At 41.4% G+C, this 23,992-nt stretch overlaps 1 protein-coding gene across 7 annotated transcripts in view; it reads right to left on the reverse strand.

Annotated features, from left to right (window-relative positions):
- Positions 1-9,945: 9,945 nt before the first annotated feature.
- The window catches only part of ATXN1 (ataxin 1), a 269,116-nt gene continuing 255,069 nt past the window's right edge, over positions 9,946-23,992 (reverse strand). For all 7 annotated transcript variants that reach the window (XM_054017709.1, XM_054017710.1, XM_054017706.1 and 4 more), the window contains one exon: positions 9,946-13,143. In XM_054017709.1, coding sequence (XP_053873684.1) covers positions 12,613-13,143 — 531 coding nt within the window. In that variant the 3' untranslated portion in view covers positions 9,946-12,612. The remainder of the gene's footprint in view (positions 13,144-23,992) is intronic.

Raw genomic sequence — 23,992 nt, forward strand, 5'->3', positions numbered from 1 at the left:
CTTACCTCTCCATAGACACTGGCGTTATAATGTAGTGAGTGCTTCCTCCTCCCACCCCCACCCAGAACATTTAACAGGGTACCAGTTTTTTGGTGGATACAATCCTCAGAGTCTCAGGGGTCCTGTTTTTAACATAATCTCTGAATAGGTTTTGAAGCTGTAGACACACAGCAATACTCAACACCAGCAGCCTGATTCTGCACAGCTTTGTGATTTGCATAGTCATTTCAGCTGCCACAAAGCGACTACGAATACACACTTGCTTTACCCGGGTGTAGAAATGATTACACATTGAGCAAGGCCTGGGGAATCAGGCCAAAGGGGTCAAATCCATCTCTGTGTTACTCTGGTACAACTATTTTGAAGTCATAGGTGTATCCGAGAGCAAAATATGGCCTGCAGTAGACCAGCTGAAGACTTCGTTGCAAGAAGCCAGTTGTCTGATCTTGAGTTAAAGCAGTTGCTGTGAAGACAATAATTAATATTTTAGACTCGGGGCAACACTTTAATAAACTGTAATGGTAGAGTAATTAATTGATAAATCACAATGAAATTTCTTTGGAAGTACACATTGAATCCCCAGGAATACCACAGTAGTTCATTATGATAAATGTTATTAGAGTGAATACCAATGAATTAATAATGACCGGCCACTTACTTTAGCGTGTTACTGAGATATCGATACAGTTGGAAACTGAAGTAACTTCAGTGTCTTATTTTTCCTTCCATGGAAAGATATAGACTTCCTTTGGAATGCAAACCTGTGACCTGTGGGAAGAGGGGCAGGCAGGAAAGCAAATGGAATTATTCTAGCATTTTTTGTTGTTTAGAAAAGATAAAAGAGAATCGGTACAATGGAACATGTTAAGTAACAAATCTAATTCCCAAATCAGTCATTGATGGTGTTAATCAGATTATGCATAATGGGAAAAGCCTAGATGATCCTTCATCTGAAGGCAGGTGGTTTAGAATTAAACGTTAAGTATTCTCTATTAAACGCTGTGGACCTGATTCTCATTTACAAGACGACTCTGCCCTGGTATATGTACGCTCATTTTAAGGCCCATTTACATGGCCAGAGTAGTGTAAAGAAACTTAAGTGTAAATGAGAATCAGGCTCCCAGGCCCTGCAAATTAACTTTTCTTCTGAAGTTGGAATTTTTATGTAGTGAACTCTAACAAGGCAGCCGAATGCTTTCTTTACTACAAAATAAATAAAAATATTGTGGGCCAAATTCTGCTGTCAGTTAAACTGATGTAAACCCAGAGTAGCTCCACTGAAATCTATGAAGTTACTTGGAATTTACATAGGTATAACTAAGAGTAGACTGTCCCCCCTCTCCCCCCCTTTTGCCCCCATAAGAAAAGTGTATTTGTATACAGGTAAATCAAAACTTCTTCAAGGAATGAGGTTATACTGAATATACACTCATACCACCAGTGCATTTCCATACTTGTGCCTTCATACTTCAAAAGTGTGGCTGTCTCCTAGATGCTCCCAGGTTGGGATGCTAATTGGTTTTATATGTTTTTTGGGGCTACATTTATAAATGTAAAGTTTTTTTTAAACCTCTGCACATTTAAAAGAATAGATCTTTAATGTACACATTGGAACGGCTTCTTTTCTGCAGTGAAAACTCCTTGATTCTCCCCTGCCTTGGCCATTATGGAGTCAGTTACACCTGTGCAAACAACAGTATGTAAAATGCAGCTATTCGGACTTGATGGCATTTTACACCCACTTTGCACAGGTGTGAAAGACTACTAAAGGTCCCACTAGTGGATAATGAGGCACTATCCACTGCAGCTGGAAGGTGTGATGTCCAGCGTGGGTGGACACTTTTTTGCTAGCTCAGTGTGAGCTAGTGAGCTAAAGATAGCAGTGTGGATGTAGCCACCCAAGCTTAGACTCAGGCCTTGGCTACACTGGCAGTGTACAGCACTGCAACTTGCTGCACTCAGGGGTGTGAAAAAACACCCCCCCTCCCCCCGAGCACAGCGAGTGCAGCGCTGTAAAGCACCAGTGTAATCAGAGCCTGCAGCGCTGCAAGCCGCGGTAGCGCTGTGAAGTCCCGAGTGTAGCCAAGGCCTCAGGGTTTTGGGTGGGCTTGGACTCAGGTGGCTAGTCCATGCTGCAACACCCACACTGCTATATTTAGTGTACTAGCTCAAGCTAAGGTAGCACTAGGACTCTCACCCCCAGCTGCAGTGTAGACGTACCCATAGGCTTTAGAAGCCTGGTGGGTTCTATAGGTTCTATGCGATGCTGGGGAAAAAGGAAGCCATCACTATGATGCTGAATTATTTTTAATAGCACCTTACCCTCTTCTTGGTAACCAGCAGCTGTTTCCACTGGAAGGGAAATAAGCAACAGAAGGCAGCCAGCTGTAGAGCAGTTCAACTGGTGGAGACCCACCCTGTGTGGTTCAACTGGGTGTTTCTTCAGAGGACACCTTCAGTCAGATGGCTCCTTTCACAGTGCCCCCGGTACAAATACGTATGCGTCAGCAGGCACACATTTGAAAGTGGAACAAAGAGATTGGCCTGAGGCTAACTCAGGACCCAGTTTGGTGAGGTGACAGGTGCCCTCAATGTCTGTAGGACCCAGCTCCTCCTCCTGCTCCAGTTAGAAGCCAAACTCTTGTTGAAGTAATTGGAAGTAGAGGGTGTGCTACACCTGGCAGTATTAGGCCCTGAAGCAATTAACTTGAGCTACCTCATCTGATCATTTTACAAGGTTCTCCAGTTCTTAGTGTCCTTCCCAGGGGCTTAGCATTGTGCTGCACTTCATGAACTGCTACCGGTCAGCTGCCAACAGAGGGCCGCTCCCCCCCCCCCCCCCCCGCTACATTGCAAGTGTCTTAAGCAGCGGCTACCCATGACACGGGGCCAAATTCTGACTTGCTTTCCACACCCTTGCAACACCACTGACATCAGTGCATAAGAGGAGAGTTAGAATTTGGCCCCACTGGCTCCATCAAGATGTAGCTAACGTGCCACATTGCTTTAAAAAATGAAGCTAGTTAAAACAAATCTGATTAACAGGTTTGGGTACGATAATACACATTTAAAGCCAAAGCCTGCACAAGGCATATGCATCTCTATGTCCCCTGTGTGACAGCAGGGGAGGCCGCGGAGCACTACTGTAGGAGTGGTGCCTACACCACAGCACTGAGGGATTGTGGTCTGACGGAGTGCTGTGTGTGGTCAGTGAATGGTCTGTGGTAAGAAGAGGTACACACTGTCCTCAGCCCACTACCTTAGCTTGCTCAGCATCCTCAGGGGGGCTCTGGAAAGCACCATGTGACTGGCACACTTCTGTGCCTTCCCCCATCGCCCTGAGTGGGTAAGTGTTGGATTTTGCCCTTGCTGCTGTCAGGTGTTGTGTGCAGGGGTCGTTCCAGGAAGCACAAGTTAGGAGGGCTTTCGGGAAGTTTGCTGAGGATGGTGAAAGGTGAGAGCTTTTGCAAGTCTTCCAAGACACAGTATGACACCATCACTGGATCCACGATTAATGTTTTAATCCATGGGCGTTTGTGGTCTGAAACTCCTGCTAGGCCTAATTCTCTCACGCACCAGTTTCACATTGGTATAAACCCATTGACTTCAACGGAGTCGCTCCTAATTTTCACCAGTGTAAATGAGAGCTAAATCAGGCTTCTCTTGCCAAACTCTGATGGGCATTTAGGCCAAATCCTCTGCTGTTGGAGTCAATGGGAATTTTGCAGCTGACCTCAGAAACACTGCAGGATATGGCTTTTTGGGTTAGAGTGGGACAATCACAAGGCCTAGGTGTGGCAGTGTGACTGCACCGCTAAAGCCCACCTGCAGCAAGGCACTTGTTTGCTCTGTCTAGAAGCAATGTGTTTTCTTTGGGAGTTGGTTAAGAATTTTGAATAAGCTGCGGTATTGCCACCTGCTGCATGACTTCTATGCTGAAAGTGCCCTAAATGCAACCAGTCTTGCCCACTAATAATAAGGGTCCCCTCGTCCCCCCCATCTGCCTTAGACTTAGTTCTTTTTTATTCATTTAGACATTTAGGCCTGTCCTCTGGATGTGACTTCACAGCATCAGCTATTACACCGCTGACATGGATAACATTTCCAAACATATGTAATAAATAGCCCAAAGCTCCTATGTGACAAATAAAGTTTGTGATAATTTTGAAGACCACACATGAAGTCTTTAAAAAAGAGTGAGTTTTAACCATTTTCATAACACTGCATGCGCCACAGCGGAGATGATTAAGAATGGGTATCTTCTTTCCTCATCTGTAGCCAAAAAAGGGTGCACAGAATGTGTCTGCCATGATGAACTTACTCATATAAAGTGATCATATTGTGCACCCTGGCTGTTCTGTTATGAAATAAACGGCTTCACTCTGGCGGACTGGATAGGATTATATGCTGAATGTGGGAATGTGCAAACTTCTATGTATAGTGATAAAAACAAACTCCATAAAAACTTGTGGCTGAAGCTAAATCTGAAGGGGGACAAATTAAATGGACAAATTATTCTTTCATAGGAAAATTGTCTCTCATTCTTTCTTAACGCATAAAGACACACACACATTTGCAATTGGCACTGTTATTTTATTAGTACGAGTATACTGAAACAATAAACTTGTACTGGTATACAGACAGTTTCTTTAAAACAATTTTGTTCAAATTTTGAATCAAACATTGTTTTATTATAATAATGAAATAATTTCTACCTAGAAAACCTGCAAGCACCATCAAAGAAAGGGACCATAAAATTCAATAAACAGACGCGAGTGTATCCTACAAATAGACACACCACCATTAGAAAATAGAATATGAATTCTTCCATTTTTTTTAATATTTGTTTTAAAAAAGCTAGTGCAAGTACAATATTTTACACTGGAATTACAGAGAGTATGCACGCATATGGAAAAAAGTTCTCCTGTCACAATAAAAGCTCTTAACTATGTCTGTATGCACTTAAAATTTTCTCCTCTTTTCATTAAGGTGCAAAACATTATTCCCTCCCTATTTCTCCTTTGTACTGGCCATGTCAGCTTGATTTCTCCTCAACACAAAGCTGCATTATCCCTTTTTCTGAGCCTACATTAGGCGCAACACTGGAAGTGTGATTTGCAACAACACTCTTCAGAAATACCAAGCAATGAAAACCTTGGAGACTATTATTGTAGAATCACTAGACTTACCCACACGAGGACTTTCCTCAAGTGCCATGGCTAGTTGGCCAGTCCAAGCATGCTGGCTGTCAAAGACTGACACTGCTACTACAAAATTATTTTCAGTAGCTAATTTGAATGGAAAAGTTTGGAAATTCCCCTTTTTAAACACTGCAGAGAGAACAGTGTTCACAAAAAGTTAATATTTTAAAAAAGCCAAAGACAGAAATACATACATTAGTGATTTGCAACATTAGCTGTCTGCGAAAAGTTATACCTGCTGCCTTAATAAGATTAGTAACTTTGCTAAGTAGCCAAAGGGCCAGACAGAAGACAGGAATTGCAGCCACAGTTACAGAGATCCAGCAACTACTGACTTCAACTGGAGAGAGAGAGAGAGAGAGACTCTCTCTCTAAAGCCAGAATCATCAGGCTCTTTATTTTTAAAGCAAACATCAGGGGCCAGATCTAGTTGGCTGCTGCTGTTTTCACACACAACCCAGTAGTACAGCTTCAAAGAGTGAGTAAGGATTAATGCAAACAACACTTCCAATGTGTGCCTGCAGCATGGTCAAGGGAAAGGGCACAGGAGCTTTGATCACTCAGAATAGAAACAAACGAACAACAAAAAAGCCAAACTTGGATGAAGCCTCCAATTAATTCTCAGTGGAAGACTTGAGTCCTTTCAGATAACGACGAGTAAAACTATAGCAATCTTAGAGACTGTTATTGTATAACTACCTATTGGCTGAATGCACTTCATTCTAATACATTTGGGGCCATTCTTTTGGGTGTCAAGGAGTCATTTTAACGTAATTATTTCCCCCCCCCCCATGTGACCATTAGGTATCAGAACTGAAGCTTGCGTTACAGGCTGTCAGGGGAGGGAGAGAAGGGTTCTGAAAGTTAACTGTTTATCCCGGCGGTGGGTAGGCTCCCAGCTGTCCAACTTGACCTTTGGCCAAGGAAAGGGCCCTTTCCTTGGAAATGGCTCAAGGATTCTTTCATTTTGGCCTGTGAATAACATGAATCTCTAAATCAAATGAGAAAGAACCTGTCCAAGCTCAGAGCACATCTGGAAAAACTGAAATTCATGTCTTTACCCCCTGTTTTAATGAGGTGGGAGGGTGTGTGTACACAAAAGGCCATGTCTCGTTGGATATTACTTTTATTTACTGGTAAGCGAGGATCCCTTGTTATAAACACTTCTTGTTCAAGTTATAGTCTTTGGGTTAATTGGAACAGGAAGTGCTGAAAATGTAGAACAGCATCCCAGAGGGAGTAAAGAAGTTACAATGGCTTCAGAATCTAAACTATGCAGGGTGCTTTAAGATATATTTTCAGCGCAGGAACAAACAGTGTGAAGCATTCCCCCCTTCCCCTGCATTGGGATTTATGTGATATGAACAGAAAATTGAGCATAGTTGTTCTTTGAGAGCCTTTTAAGTATATAATTCTTCCTGTCCAGAGCCAATACAAATCAGATCATCTAAATGTGACAGTTTCTATATACAAAAAACATGTAACTTTCAACCTTTCTCTGCTTTTGTACTTTAAAAAAAATTTCTTTTTTTTTTTACAAACAAGGTATGAAACACACTGTTTCAACAGATCCATCTCTTTTTCAAACACTGAATGAATCATTCCAACATTCATTTTTCTTTTGTGCAATTTTTTAAAACATTACCTGTACTCCTCAATGTGAGTGCTTCCAAAAAGTTTTTTTTTGTAAGCTTCTCAAATTAGGTTTACATCAAAAAAATATTCCCACAAGGTATAGTGCTACAAGAAAAGATCCTATCAGTAAGGTAACACATCTGAAGCGAGGTCGTCTATGTAAAAGAAATTAACTCTGGAGTAGAGGTGTGCAACTTGTTTGGAATTTCCTTATCAACAGAAAATACAACGCTGTCCTTGAAAAGGATACAAAATCAACTGAACATAATCATTTGCTTTTATATGTGTGTGTGTGTGTGTGTGCGCGCGCATGCACATGTATACACACACATACACCTCTATGTTTGTGGGTGGACTCTGTTTATTTCAGGATTTTGGGGATTGGGGAAAAAAAAAAAAGCCATGAAAAGAAAAGCACTGACCACACTCTGCTAAAATTCCTTTGCTTTTCACATCAACACTGGGTAAGTCCACAGATTGGACTCTGCTGTTTGGTGCTGTCCACAGTCAAGGGAAAGGAAGAAGTGGAAATTATTTTAGAAGAGTGCAGGTTGCACTTTCCCATTTTTGGGTATGCTTCATAATAGAAGTGACAACAGGTCAGATTCTCATCTCAGTTACACCCGTGCAAGTCTGGACTAACTCCACTGATGTCGATAGTTACTCCAAACGTATAGCTGTTGTAACTAAGATCACAATCTGGCTCTAAATGATCAAGCCACTAATTTCTGCAAACACTTATCCACGTAGTTAACATTAACATGTACAGTCCCCGTGCCTTCCATAGGCCTAATTGGATACTTAAAGTTAAGCACATGCATAAGTGTTTGCAGAACTGTGGCCTCCTGCCCATGGCATTACATACTAAGAACCCTAGTGAAATAACACTATTAGTGTTTTTTAAATAGTTAAGATTGGTTCTCCCTGAAACATTTTTTTTTCATTTTAGTAGTCACATGCATTAACAGAATTTCATCATTTTCTTTAATATTGGCAACATACTTAGGTAAAATTAATCTCTATGCAACAAGAGAGTCTCATGGTAACCAACAGCTACGGTTCACTTTGAATCTGCTGCTTTGTATTGCGATTTATGTGATATCTACAAAGTTAATCCACGAGATGCAGGAAATCCAAACTTGTCCTTGAAATTGTACATCCCTACTCCAGAGCAGTAAAAGTGCTGCTTCTGGTCACATCAGTGTACCACACATACGCCAGCCCCATCCCTGAGTAAGAGGTGTGAAAGGTTTCTAAACGTTCCTTGCTTTAGGGAAACGAGCAGTGATGTCACTTCCTGGTGCTGAGAAAATGACAGAACAACGGTTTAACGAAGTGACGACAGGGTTAAAAAAAACAGAACCCCCCCCCACCCAAACATACATTAAAAAAAAAAATCCCCCCCAAACCCCACAACAACAATGTACAAAATCATTAAATAGTTCAAACAAAAATCCAATTTGGGTTTCAACTAAAGGACTTGAGGTAAGTGACATCAAACTCCAAATTCCCCATGATGTGGCCCAGACAAACTGAAACGATGCCTAAGTTAAACACTATAAGGAACAGTCATTATATATAGAGAGATAGAGAGATATATTGGTTTTTTAGAAATCCCTATAAAGAGGTTCTTGTTTATTTTTTTCTTTTGCCCTGACTAAATTTCTTGGTGATTGTATGCATTTCATTGTAAACTAAACAGGTCTGGTACAAAAAAAAAAAAAGACTTGTCAGTTAATATTGCAAAGTGGACACTGTACAGAGGCACATGACTCATCCTTTTACACTGAACTCACCTAAATATTTCTATGCCTGTGATTGTTATTTTCACTGTGCACCTCAAGCCACAAGAATTCTAGCCACATCTACACTTCAACATTAGATTGACCTAGCAATGTTGCTCAGGGCTGTGAAAAATGTCATATCCTGAGTACCACAGTTAGGTCGACCTAATCCCCAGCATAGATGTGGCTAGAATTCTTCCACTGACAGAGAAGTGGAGTCGCTACCGACGGAAACCTCCCTTCCATCTAGGTAGGAAGTGTGTACACTACAGTGTGGCAGAGCTGTAACTATGCTGCTGGAGAGCAGACATCCCCTTACTCCTTTGAGCTATCAATGGGGCAACTCACCCCATTGGATTAAGGATTTACTCATGTGAATGAGGGGTCATGGGCCTGCTAATTCATTGCAACTGGAGCCAAACTCCAGATTCAGCCAACTGAAAGTAGTCACTCTTTCTGTCCATTTAGGGGTGAAATTTACTCCTGTACAGAGAGCCAATACCAAGTTAATGCACCCGTTAGTGACATAAGTGGTGTATTGGCTTTTTGCACAGGGGTGAATTTCACCCACATTGTACATCAAGCAGATAGTAACATTCATATACACGTGCATGTAAAGTATAGGTATATTATATATATAAAGTAACAGTTACAGGCATAGATTGAAGAGAAAATGACACTGATAATGCTGTAGAAGGCTGCTTTCACTCATGTAAGAGACGATGTTATTTACTCATGACTGAACTGTTTGCGATTTACAGGTCCCTCACATTCACAAAATTCTTATCCCCCCCTTTAAAAATCTTTTTTTTTTTTTGGTGGGAGGGAACATCCACTATGCCTTTTTCTGGATCTTCTTCTTTATATTGCGGAGGCCAGGGACTTACATTTGAAAGAATATGGACCATCCAGGGCCATCGATCCATGTGTGCCACACCTGTTAACTACATACAGATTCTGTGCCCCCAATCAAGGGAGATATAAGGCCCTAAACACTTTTATTTTGGGAGGAGAAGGGTAGAGAAAACAGTGAAAGAAAACAAAAAGGTGAAAGTGGAAGAGGGTGTGAGATCTAGCTACCACCACGTGGGTGGGTCTACGTTGGCACATAAAGTATTGCACATCCTAAAAAAGCAAAAGCACAAAAAGGGACAATTGCTTGGAAGGAACCAATTATTTCAGAATTCCTAAATCTGAAATACAAGCACAGAACTAATACATTCCTATTGCTCCAAACTTTTTTTATTTGTTTATTGTTAGTGTTAGTAGAATAGATCCAGTCAGTGTAAGAGTCCCTGCTTCTTTATTAGCCAAAAAGATGTGTGTGGTTTTATTTCAGATTTTCTGAGTATGTGTATTATGAATATAGTGGTACTAATGTGAACTAAAATCTAATTCTGCCCACATCTTTCTATTCCTCTTACCATCAAAGGTTAAAACATAACAAAAAACAAAACAAACAAAACAACAATAAATTGCAAGTGCCCTGAGCGGAGTATATGGAAGATTAAGCAAGTTCTCTGAGCAGAAACGTTAAAAAAAAGTACAGCACTAGATAAGCAGTGTGACCATGAGAATGAACCTGCTCAGCTGTTTGGTAGCCTGCTGAGAGGTTAATGAAATTCAAGGAAATTCAAGAAAAGTTTCAAGCTATTTTAAACTTATTTAAATCTTTTTGGTGCACCGCAGAAAATGGTATAAAAACAATTAGTTCTGGTGTGAGCTAAATTTCAAGTAATGAATAAAAGAACCAAAAAGCTGGGTTGTTTTTTTTCAGATTTTCTGTAAATAAAGGAGCTGGAAATACTGTATTTTAGGAGCGGGAAAATGAGATTTTTAAGGAATTTGTTCCTTTTAGATACTGTATCTCTAATCAAGAACTTTTATAGCCTACTTCTCCCTATTAGTACAGCTTCTTCAAAAGTACTTGAAGGATGCAAACTCAATTACAAAACGAAAGTAATAGTAATATAAAGGCTTGATCATGGAGGGCCTAATCCAAAACCCACTGAAACCAATGGGATTGAATGCAATGGGCTTCAGCTCACACCTGAAGTGCTTAGTACTTGCACCTCCCGTTGACAGGAACCAAAGGTGCACAGCACCTCTAAGGATCCGGCCCTACCTTTGTTTCAGATTACTGGGAACAAAAAAGACTTAGCTGTCTGAAACCACCATTCCCTCTTACTGTTTTGTACCAAACTCTGAAATCAAGATTGTATTTCAACTGGAAAATGTCATTAAAACAACAAATAATAATAATAATAAAATAATAACCGTTTTTTTTTATAAAATCCTGCTTATGTATAGAGATGTCTTTTCTGGAAAACTCTCTCAATTTATCTGAAGAAAAATTCTCCGAGTTGTCCTGCTAGGACCTGGTTCTGTGCGACAGATATGGCAGAAAGACCAAAAATGAACTTTAAAAGGAACATAACTCTATAAAATGGCCTAGGCTTAGGCAGGTTAGTAAATAATTGCTACATTTGTTTATGCTCTCTCAGTCCCCCTCCCTTCCCCACAACATTATTAGGTAAAAACTGCAGGAATACCACACAAATGATAAACTCAAGATGTGCAAATTGCAAGATTCTTTAAAGTCCATCTTTCAAAAACACTGGACAATAATGATTTTTTTCCTCTTTCTTTTTTCCTCTCTCTTATTCTTTTATTATCTGTCAGCTCGCATATGCCTTTAACTCTTTCTCAAGCATTAAAGTTTTAAAAGTGCCTCCTATTAAGTAGTCCTTTGTGGACAATGACTGTCACATACTAGTTCAATAATTCACATTCATCCCTTTGAAACCACATTAAAATTTCCAACATCTTGCTTGTGAGAAAACTCTACATAGTCATATGTAGTTAACAGTGTTGAATAGATTCTTTTTTTCCCCCTCAAACAGATTAAAGTGAGATACAGTACTTATTGAGTGTTAGACCAGGATGCTCGACAAGAAAGCGTGAACAGCATTTTAAGTGCTTAAAGACATTCTATGTTCATCTTCAACGTCCGATTCCTTGTGTCACACTGAATTTTGAAAAAAGTGGCACCAGTTGTCCATCGTCATGAACTAAAAACAGTACTAGAGTTAAAGACAAAGATTTGCAACCTAAATGCAAACAATTTATGTCTGCGCTCTCAAAGGGGCAGTACGTGTCTACCTTGTGGAAGCAAATGTCAATGGCATAACCTGATCAATTTATCTAACACTGCACAGAACCAGAAGTTTCCCCTTAGCTAGGGGACCCAACGAACTTTAGGCTTCCCTCACCCTGGCTATGTCATTATGAAAAACTAGCAGTGTAACAATGCAAGCACAGAACCTTAATGAATGTTACACTCTGGCAATGGAACTGCACTAGCAAGCCGAAAAGAAACATTTGCGTGGCAGTCACTTTATGAATCAAATTCAGTGCAGTCGGACCCCATGGGGGAAAATATATATACTGTAGAGCCTTGACTAAGAGTTGGTTTGATTGTGAAATGTGTCAAAGACTGTCTGATCCTTTTTTAATCGTGTGTGTGTGTTGGGTTCTTAGTGTGCTCTTGGCGCGAGAGAACCTCCTAACGACCCAGCCAGGGAGCTGCAATCCCTCCTTGGGACTGAAACACACACAGTGCATGCAGTGCAGTTTATCTCTGCTACAGTTCCCGTCTCGTCACCTCACAGAAAAAAGAACAGCTGGAGTCTGCTCTACACTAGGTGACAGAAAACAGGAGCCATGACAACACATTCATTTCCACTAAGGGTGCGTGAAGCAGATACTGCCCCTTCTGTAGCTCTCAATAAACCTAGTCACTGACAAAACACTTGTGGAAAAACATATGCACCTGTCTCCTGCATAATACCAGCTGCAACTATAACAACAAGGTTATAACATAAACCTAAAATAAGATGATAACATGTAAATACTGGGTTATTTAGTCTACAGTACAGTAATCTGGATAAAAATGACAAGGGATAGCCTAATTTCCTTTCCCCAAACAGCCTTTACTTGCCTACGTTAGATCGACCTTCAATGCAAATTTTAACCTCCTGAGGAATAAAAGAAGGCTTGGGAAGAGTCAAAGGTGGTTCCTCTTCTGATTTCTCTAGTTTCCGTGTTTCAGGGGCCGACCACCTCCTCTTCCTCGTCGCCGTGGGCTTGCTGGGTTCTGTTTTGGTGAGCAAAGGTGCTGCAGGCAATCCTATTTTGTCCAGAAACTTCAGTTCACCATTCTCAGATAACATCTGTGCACTTCCCTGATTAATACCATTTTCCTGCTCCACATACCTGTGTCTACTTCCAGCTAGACTGTCATTCTTTGAGTGCTTCAGCAAGATACTAGCTGAATCCATGGGTTGGCCCTTTTTAATAGAGCCATTCTTCAGATTCTTGAGAGTAAGCGATATGCAGACATCCCCAACTGAGAGTTTGGAACATGGCAAATCAAAGAGGTGGCTGGTTCTCTCAGGGCAGCAGGATGACCAGCCTTGTCCAAATACAAAAAAAGGGTATTCGACCAAGACTTCAACGCTGACCTGTAGAAAGAGAAGAAAACAAGAGAGAGAGGGAGAGAGAGAGAGAGAGAGAACATGAATATGAAAACATTGATCCACTATAGTATGTGCTCAGTACACATACAGTTAAGGTCAGCTCTTTAGTTTTAGCTGGAGAGACTGATAAATATGTGCACTGTAAAAGCTTATTCAGTATCCATAATGACAGGTTTCAGAGTAGCAGCCGTGTCAGTCTGTAAGGTCACTACACTGGACATTAAACTTAATGTTAATGCCCTTTTAACAAGGACAAACAAGTCCTCTGAGACTGGCCAATCCACAGCACAAAACCACAACAGTGTTTGAGCCTTATCTTTATCATCTGCTTAACAACATGCAATGAAGCTTGGGCATAAACAGTTCGGATACCATTTATTAATCTTTTATTCACTGTGCATTTATCTGGTATAGCCTGCCATTCACATTTACCTTAATCCTTAGAAGATGAGGTTACTCACCTTGTGCCCTAACTGGAGTTCTTCAAGATGTGTGTCCCTGTGGGTGCTCCACTTCAAGTGTGCATGTGCCCCTGCACCTTTGATCAAAGCATTCTGGTAGCAATGCCTGTTCTGCCAGTACATGTGCCCTACACATCCTCATGCCCAGTACCGAGGCTATTACAGGGCTGTGTGGGCGAGCTGCCCTCAGTTCCTTCTCTACTGTAAAGCCACAGAGGCAGCTCCGAAGCAGAGGGTGGAGGACGGGTAGTACAGCACCCATCAGGACACACCTCTGAAAGAACTCCAGTTACTGCACAAGGTGAGTAACTTATTTGAGTAAGTGTCCCTGTGGGTGCTCCACTTTAGGTGACTCCCGAGCAGTAACCCTTTAAGGAGGTGGGAGTTTTGGAAAGGGTCCATCACTGAAGAAAGAACTGCATTGCCTAATACCACATCTGATCTTGCAGTGTGAATTAGGGCACAATGGTTGGAAAACGTGTGCACCGAGGACAAGGTTGGAGCCCTGCAGATTTCAGGAACTGGAACATCTTTGAGTAGAACTACTGATATAGATTGGTCTAGTAGAGCATGCAGTCACTTTTAGGGGAGGTGTAACCTCAGCAAAGCCACAGCAGGCAATAAACTGTTTAGAAAGTCTTTGAGTGTTGATAGGCGTTCCCTTAATGCTATCTGCAACAGAAACAAAAAGAGGCTTGGGGTCTCTTCCTGAATGGCCTAGTCCTGTCCAAGAAAAAGACTAACACTTGCTTAATATCTAGCAAACTGACGTGGTTTAGGAAAAAAATGGAAGGTGACTAGTTTGGTTGATATGAAATTGAGAGGAAACCTTAGGTAAGAACTTTGGATGAGGTCATAAAAATACCTTCTCCTTGGGGAACAAGGGAGAATCTGCCATTAGAGCCCGTATCTCCCTAACCCTTCAAGAAGAAATGATGGTCACCAAGAAGGCAGTCTTCATAGACAGATGTAGCAGCAAGCACATAGCTAATGGCTCAAGAGGTTGTTTCATGAGATGGTTAAGAAACGGGTTGAGATCCCAAAGCAGTGTAGGGGCTCTAATTTGCAGAAAAAGATAGATAAGTCCTTCTGGAATTTCATTGCAGTCAAATGAGCAAATACTAAGAAACCTACTGGCACATGGAAAGCTGTTATTGCCGCTAGGCGAACCTTGCTGGGAACTCACAGAAAGGCCTGGATATTTCAATTCCAATAAGAAATCCAAGACTGAGGAAAGAGATGACTGGATAGGAGAAAGATCGTGCCAGTTACACCAAAGGTTATATCGTCTCCATTTCTGAAGGTAGGTCTAGTAAATTCCTTTAACGGTATCTTTTGTACTTCTGCTGAACATGTGGTTTATTGAGGAACAAAACTTGTAGTTGCAGGATGTTCAGATTGGGGTGAAGTATCTGACCCACATCGTGAGACAACAGTCGAGGTTTATTTGGGAGGGCAAAAGATGAGTTTGATGAAACAAGGAAACCAAACTTATCTTGGCCAAGTTGATGCAATCAAAATGACTTTGGCTCGGTCCTGTCTGATTTTTGATAAGGACCTTAAGAGCAATGGAGTTAGAGGACATGCACAGAAAAGACACTTTGCCCAGGTAATGAGGAAAACAACTCCTAGAGATTGGCAATTGAGCCCCCCTCTGGAAAAGAATTTCCTGCATTGTTTGTTGGCTGCCATGGCAAAAAGATCGACCTCTGGAAATACACAAAATAAGAATATTTTGTTGAGGACTGAAGAGTCCAACTCCTATTTGTAATTTAGGGAGAACTATTTCCTTGGGTCATCTGACATGGTGTTTTGTATACCCGCAAGGAAGCTGAGATGACTATCCAATTGGCTATGCACCAGTTCCACACGTTTATCATTTCAGTGCAGAATGAGAGGGAATGTGCTCTGCCCTGACGATTTATATGTTGTCTGTCATGATACTGATGGACTTGTTTTTGAGTAGAGGAAGAAAGTGGAGGAAAGCATTTCTGACCACTCTTAGTTCCAACAGATTGATGTGCAAGTGCTGTTCCTGTTGTGGCCATTTCCCTTGGACTGTGTGAGGACCCAAATGTGTTCCCCATCCCAAGAGGGAAGCATCCAATGTTAATATGACTGTAGGGGGATTCTGGTTGAACAGGATTACTGCACAAATTTTGGATGGATTCATCCACCAGTTGAGTGACTGTAGGACCTTAATGGGTACAGATACCTGCTTGTTTAGACTGTGTTTGTTGGATACATGAACAGTCCTGAGCCACCCCTGGAGACATTGAAGATGCAACCTGGCATTTTGTGTCACAAAAACACAAGCTGTCATGTGTCCCAGGAGTTGCAGACATGTCCTTGCTGGAACTTGAGGGATGAGCTACATTCTTGGTATAAGTGTCTTTAGAGCAGAGAACCCGTCGCGAGGGAGATAAGCTCTGCCTATTATTGAATCTAGAAGCACTCCTATAAAGAGAATTTCTTGTGTAGAAGTCAAGATGGATTTCTCTAGTTTAATTGGCTGAAGAATAGGTCCCGGTACTGGTAATAATTATGATTGAGAGTGAAACGAAGAAATCTTTTGTTAGAGGGCTGAATCGCTATGCAGAAGTATGCATCTTTGAGGGAGGGAATTCCAGGAGGGAATTATAGCTGCTAGGGACACCATCTTGAATTTCAGATGTCCGACATGCTTGTTCAATTGCCTAAGACCTAGTCTCAGCCTCCAACCCTCATTTTTTCTTGGGTATCAGAAAATATCTTGAATAGAACCCTTTCCCCCTGTGCTGAAGTGGGATTGGCTATATGGCTCCCAGACTTAGGAGGAGTGATGAGATCTTGTGTGTCAGCAATTGCTCATGAGGGGTCCCTAAAGAGGAATGGAGAAGGAGGTTGGAAGGGCAGACTGGATGTAAATTGGATAGTATAACCCTAAGTAATGGCCTCCAATACACATCTGTCCGATGTTACAGCCTCCCATGCTTGATGAAATAGAGAGAGGTGGTGTCCAAATTGAGGAAGGGAGGTTGTGTTGTGCAGCTGATTAAACCTGGCCATTGGTCTGGACTTGACCAAACCATCAAACTGATGACTGGACAATGTTGAAGACTGAGATGAAGCAGTTGAGGTAGGTGAAAGGGATTTTTTGTGCTGTCTTTCCCATGGAAGTTCTTGGTGACTGTGATCTCGATGATGATGAGACAGGCATGGAGGGTCCCTGTACAGGGAAGTTCTCTGTACCTGGGTCCAAAGCCTGCTCCATCATTAATAATCTTTACTTAATTTCCCTGTTTTTACTGGATCTTACTTTAAAAGAAGAGCAGATTTTACACTTGCTGGGAATGGCAGAGTCTCCCAAGCAACAAATGCAGTGGGAGTGCCTGTCACTAGCAGGGATTACTTCTTGACAAGAGAGGCACTGTTTAAATCCCGGGTAGCCCAGCATCCCCGATGGAAGAAAAATTGTTCCAACCCCTCAACAGAGGAAAAACAAAAAACCCCCACAAAAATGTACTATTTATTTACTTTAAGAAAAGAAAAATGGAACCAACGTTCCAATTATAAGGTACTAAGCCTATTACTACTAAGAGCTAATTACAAAGCTAAAACACTAATAAAAAGAGGGAAACAGGTACAAAGCAAACAGTCACATGCTAGGCTACATCTCTGGCCAAAGACGGTTGAGAAGGAACTGAGGATGGTTCACCCAGCCAGCCCTATATAGCCTCTGTATGGGGTGGGAGGATGTGTAGGGTGCATGTACCAGCAGAACAGACACTGCTACCAGAGCACACGCACACCTGAAGTAGAGCACTAACAGTGGCACTATTCAAAGAACAACTCTGGTATCTTCCTGAATGTCAACCAAATGAATGTTTATAGGAAGACTAGCATGGCTAGGGCATAGGCTGGAGAGAGAAGAAATGTGTGTTTTATTCCCAGCTCTGCCCCTGACCTGCTGGGCGACCTTGTACAGGTCAGTTAACTTCTCTGTGCCAGTTTCTCCATTTGAATAATAAGTATAATGATATTTACCCTCCTTGTACAATGCTTTGAGATTTGCAGATTTACAATCTAATTTATGGCATCAATAACAGCTGTCATGAACTCACGCTCCCAAGTGTGACGCAGAGAGAGAGCTGTCACTCTAAACCCTCCTTCCTTCTCCTCTCACATGTAAACCCTCCCCCAAATCCGGCTTCTCCTGTTCCATTATCTCCAAAAATATCCTTTGTTCTATTCCAGCTGCCCCAACACCAGCATATTGCTTGGTAATCTCCACTTTTCTCCTTGCTAGTCTATCCCAAATGCCGCCGACAGGTCTGACAATACTTTTTAGAGCAGTCTGTCAATAAAGAATTACAAACAACAACAAAAATTGTAGGTGTAACCAACATCTATCAATGGATTATGACTTGTGTTATGCAGGAGGTCAGACTAGATAATCATAATGGTCCCTTCTGGCCTTAAACTCTATCAATCAATGAATTATAGATGGTATATACCAACCATTGCTACTTCATAATATAGAAAGTATTCCAGAGCCAAGATTTTCAAGGTTATATACAAGGAACTAAATAAGTGGCTTGGCTTTCAACAGTGCTGAGGAAACAGTAGCCTGTGCTGACCTGAATGGAAGCTGCTGGCTGTACAGTGCATATCTAGATGTGGATCAACCGGTTGACTTTGAATCTACTCATCTATTAGTTTTCTTTGATTTTACTACCTCGTCTCTATATCTTTCCTTCTTCTCTTCTATTTCTATTGGTCTTCTTTCATTGTCTCTCAAACATGCCCCATGTACTCTCCTCAAAGGGGTATTTCTTGTTCAGTGAAATGTACACCTGCTCACTGACTCCCATCTTCAGCTGGATGTAAGCAATGCTTGCATTACATGTCTAACTACTTTCTACAGGGTTTAATATGTAAGCATGTACTTAACATGTAATTCATTAAAACCGCCCTCCAAAATTGCAGGTGGTGATCTTAAATAACAAAGATGGCAGGATGCTAACCACTGAGGTATTTCTGTGGTTCAGGAATGATATTCAAACAAACAGGATATAGCTCTCTTTTACAGATGGGACACACTTTAGAAAGAAAGAAAGAAGAAAACTAGGAACTGCCTCTGTTTTAGACAACTGCCAGTAAAAAAAAAAAAAAAACCTGGGTTAAAAAGATAGCCCATTTTCATAAGCAATGAAACTTTAGTCCCTCCCCAAAGAGGGGCTTGAGTGAACATGTCTTGCATTTTTTGCTTGTGCATAAGGTTTTTTTTTTTTAAAAGGTGACTCCATCTGAGTCACCCGGCCTTGCTGTATTTTCTTAGGAGAGAAGCGAGACTGTTTTAAAATCATGTCTCCATGTTTCTAGCATTTAAACAATAAAGCAAGAAAATAAAATGTACGTCCCTCTTGAAGCACATCTGAAGGTGCTGCTGAGATTCTTTATATCCCAGTGTTGTAAAAATCATTTATGAAAACAGTCAAAACTTTTCAGGAGAGTCAAAGAATATCTTTGAATGTTTCATCTAAATCATGTAATCGTTTTAATTCACAGTCTGACTCATTTTTTAGTGGAAGCAATTTCCGTTGTTCAGGAAACACGCCCTGGCACTGGAATGCCTGTGATACACGCTGAGAACGCCAGTTTGGATGAAATGTCACCCGCATCACTCAGACTGCAGTGGATTTTACACAGCAACGCAGACATGGAAGAACTTTAGGCTTGCGGCTCATTGCTATAGTTCCTTTAACAAACAAAGTAGAAACTACCTAGTACAAGAGGTGCAGTTGGTTAATTTGTGGACTGAACGTCTACTTTCTGGCCAAGTTTCTTCCTCCTTTGTGTATTAAAGCCTGATTGAGCTACTTTGGCCACTTTTAATGGTCCCAAAGATCAGTCCAGCTACAAACGTGGAACATGGAAAATAAAGGCACAAATGCTGTGCTGTGTCATACCATCATTTTCTGCTTATGCTGCTGTGTGACAGCCCAATCCTGCGAAGGACTGAGCACCCTCATTTTCCATTGAAGTCCATAGAGGTTTGGGGAGCTCAGCATCCCATAAAAGGGTGTAATTCACCCAGTTCCAGAGAGGCAGTGCAAGGCCCTCTGCTCTCCGCCAGCCCAGTGCTGGGGCTGTGCCGAGGGGAGTGGTGCCTCTTCACACTCTCAGTGCTGAGGAGGGTGTCAGTGCAGAGCTGGTGTGGAGGACAGTAAATGGGAGTGAGCTGAGGAAGCTGATCAAGCTGGGTTAGCCTTACTTGGATTCTCCCCCTGCACTGTCACTCCTCTCCCCATGAGGAGGCAGGATATTGAAGGCAGCAGCCTGTGAGAAGAGCATGGCAGCACCACTCTGAGGGAACTGTGCTGCCATGGGAGAAAGGGGTCTAGCTTGCACTGCAAAAGCATTGGGTCTGTGCGCGTGCACGTGCACACACACACACACACACACACACACTCTGCCCGTTGTGAGTCTCCCAAGATGGGTGCAGGCCCAAGACATGAATGTTTCTGGAACATTAAATTCCCTGCCTGACCAAGAAGGGAACCCTCCCTCCCACCCCCAGGATAGAACAACTAGGAAAAACGTCTGGAGGTTGAAAGTCAGGGAGTTTTCTGGCTATCATGTGGCAAAATCCTGCCAGACAGAGTATCCGTCCCTCAGTTTCAGTGGTTTGTATGTGGATTACAAATTTGTAATGGTTGTCTGCTGTGGACATAGGATACACAGGCCCTCCTTCTACTGGGCCCTTATTATCCGCAATGGGTATGGTGGTTTCTGCTCCAACCTTTCTAACATGTGGGCCCTACAACACCTTTCTTACCCAGTGACTTCTGGAATCTTAGTGCCACTGGGCTCTCCAGACGGGGTCAGAAGAGTGGCATCCTGGAGAGAGAAACAACCGTAGCACTGGAGGGATCACAGATCGAGCTCTTCACAAATCTGTGATCCCAAACCTGACTAGCACTGGGGAATTAAACAATGATTCACAAGGAAAGCAACTTCTGTTTGCCAGTGCCACACAGGGCCTTGAGTGCTGCCCTTTCAGAAGCTAAGAGAACAGAGTAACAAATTTAAACATACAATACAGCCTCCCTATCATTCACAGGAATATAGGATTACTGCCCCTCTGACCAGAGAACAATGAAGTACAGATCACAGGAGCATATGACAGAGAGCACGCTCCATCTGTAGCAGAAAACAGCCTAATTCCCTCTTATTTCTGTTGCCGTGTGCCAAGGCTAATTGAAAGTGGAGAGCAAAGCAACAGAAATAGTGACTGATTTGTGTGTGCAGAAATAGATGGAAGGCTAGACTGGATGAAGCACTTAAAATATACTTAAGGGAACAATGCTACGCTGGTGCAGGGATGGACTAGATGACCTAATAGGGCTTTTCCATCTTGAATTTCTATGATTCTACTAAAAACCAGAGATGGTGAAGAATGTGTTCATCATTTTCTTCTTTTGAACTGTACTTTAGTTTCCGCAGGAGACAACATTGCAGCACATTGTTCCATAACAATAATCAGTAACCAAAACCCTTTTTTAAAAAGCCAGCACTTTAGAAGAGTTATTTTGCTTCCACAGTGTGTATTGATCTAGTGTAAGTACAGGTGAACTACTGTACACCTGTTTCCTTCTAAGGCTGCTCCTTGCAGCAAGGAAAAAGACAGGCTATGATGATGTGTGGGCTGTTAACAGAGTAACATTAAGAATTATAAATGATGTTCCAAATCTTTAGGTCTCTTTTCAGGCAAAACTCCCATTTGACTCCAGCATGACAAGGACTGCACAAAACAAAGTAAGGAAGGATCTCCAGGCTTGGTTCAATAAAAATAAATATAGGAAATGATGTAATCAGAATAGACTAGTGTAGTCAGGCAGATTGAGCATGATATTGGGAACCACAGATGCTGGATTTCTAAGGACAGCTCTTTCACTGCATTCCCGTGTAGCTCTAGGTAAGTTACTTAATCTTTTTTTCCAGGTTTCCAAATCTACGAAGTGAGGATAAAAATACTTTATTACCTACTCCACAGATAAGGTGTGAGGATTAGTTAATTTTTGTACAGACTCTGAAGATGTGAATTCACCATTACTCTAATTAGCTCCCAGAAGTCATCGGGAGGAGTATATTTAAATGGCAGCTGATTATAACAACATTATTTTTAGATTATATTAATACTCTATATTTTAAATTATATTAATATCATAATTAGGCCCCCAGAATACACTGGAGGGCATATACATATAAATGAGAGTTAATTGTAAAAAAAAATTACAATCATAATACTTTATTATAATTAGCTCCTATTTAAATATACTTCCCCAATGTATTCTGGGAGCTAATATATATTCTACATATAGGAATATCAGAATGTGAGGCTGTGACTATTCTATATATAGGTAGCAAGAATAACTTCTGTCCTCTCAACACAAAATGAAATCCTCTTCATATTTTATATTTCCTAACAGTAATGGTTGTGTACCTACTAATGAGGTTAAAATGCTTTTAAATATCTAAGTTACACTGTGAATGAGGTCATCAGAGACTTCAGACACACTGAAATGAAACATCTCCCTTACCAGGCAAATTCAAATCAGAGAATTACTTGCTGCTATACTGGGACACGGCTGATCTGGGAAGAGACCCAAGTTCTGGAATCTACAGGAAATCTAAATTAAACCCACATTTTAATCCTATCTCTACGTGACTCTTTCTGAATTCTGGAAGCATCCCTTGTGGGAAACACAGCTGGTGGAGTATTTTAACTGGAATGTCGTCAGCCGGATTCTTATACGCTTCTTGAGAAGTTGACACTTCACTGGATGAGACTGTGCCTTGCAGTTTTGTTTTTATAGCCAGCAACTGAATATGGTTTCTACCAGATGATGGCACTCTATCCTTCTGCAAGGGAGCTCTTCCCAGTGTGCAGCATTACAACACATTGGCTACACTGACATATCTGTGAACAAGACATGACATAAATGCTACCTACTAATTTGTACCTCTTCTGCTGGTGCAGAGACCAGTGGTCTGGCTGGAGAGGGAGAGAAATGAGAGCAAGATGAAAATTGCAGATGGGAAATTACTATCTTTGAAATCTCATTATTCTAAGCAACTATATATAAACAAATTATAATAACCGGTTCTGATCCAGGGACTGTTTTTCTGATCATGAAGCCGAAGAAGAGATGTGAGGCTCTAAGCCTACACTGCAATGATATCACTGGGGATTTGAAGGCTGTAAACGAAAAGCAATTCTGTGGATCCTCCTTATGTCTCTTAAAGTGATACTGTTAATATAAAAACATATATAATAAAAAAACAATATACTCACCTCCTTATATGGATTACTGATAATACCAGAAGCCCCAATGCGTAAATGGGAACACAACTGCACACCTAATTTGCATGCTCAGTTACCTGAGTGGTGGATCATATATAGGAACCCGCTTTTTACGCAGGCAGTTATGGAAGCATAGGCCTTGGATTGTTAAAACCAAAAGAATTTCAGAGCTCTAATCTACTCCTCAACAATGATGTTGTTTGTTTCCCTTCTACAACTCAGTTTCTGGTCCATCTCTCTTTGTGATGTTCACGAACCAGCCACCATTGTGCAGCGTCTGGGTTCTGAACACCGCAGAGAAATATTTAAAACCAAATCTAAACCACTTACACTGAGATTTGTTTTGCTTTTCAAAAAATAACCCAAATACTTCTCTGAACTAAACTGCTATCTAATTGATCTAATCTATTCCCTGGCTCATCACTGTGGAATCTGAGCTACCTGGATAGTGGACAGTATCAAATTAACGGCTTATGACCATTGAACTCTGGGTCCGAAAGGCCCTTTGCAAAGTTACAATTTCCTTCTTTACAATGCAAGCCAGTATGACGCAAAGTGAAGAAGTGTGGGTAGCCTAGGTTCTGGGATGATTTTGCTTTTAACATTTCCCTTGAACACACACAGCATGAGAGCTCTGCAGCACTTAAACCACTCATAACCAAAATCTGAATGACACTCTGTGTAGTGTTTCAGTGCCTTCAACGTGTGAGCGAAAGCATTCCAAGAAAGCTCCAAGTTTCAAGCCATGGAAATTCACAGCCTTGTCCCCTCTTTACCCCTTAGAGACAGTTTTTCATTTGAGACTGAACGGTACTGGAGCCTTCTGAAGCAGGAATCAGTCAAAACTAAAACTCAGCTGTCAGATTGAAAAGCATATGCTTTTTGAGGTTTAAACTGAGTAATTTTACCTTTTAATACCACTAGGATCATGGCTCAGATTTGATCCTTTCTTTGGTTAGAAAGTACAATGGGGCCTGTTCCCAATAATATCACTGCCTACAGTCCCAGTGCATAGGGCAATGGA

Source organism: Malaclemys terrapin, chromosome 2 (assembly GCF_027887155.1).
Source record: "Malaclemys terrapin pileata isolate rMalTer1 chromosome 2, rMalTer1.hap1, whole genome shotgun sequence".
Taxonomy (NCBI): Eukaryota; Metazoa; Chordata; order Testudines; family Emydidae; genus Malaclemys; species Malaclemys terrapin.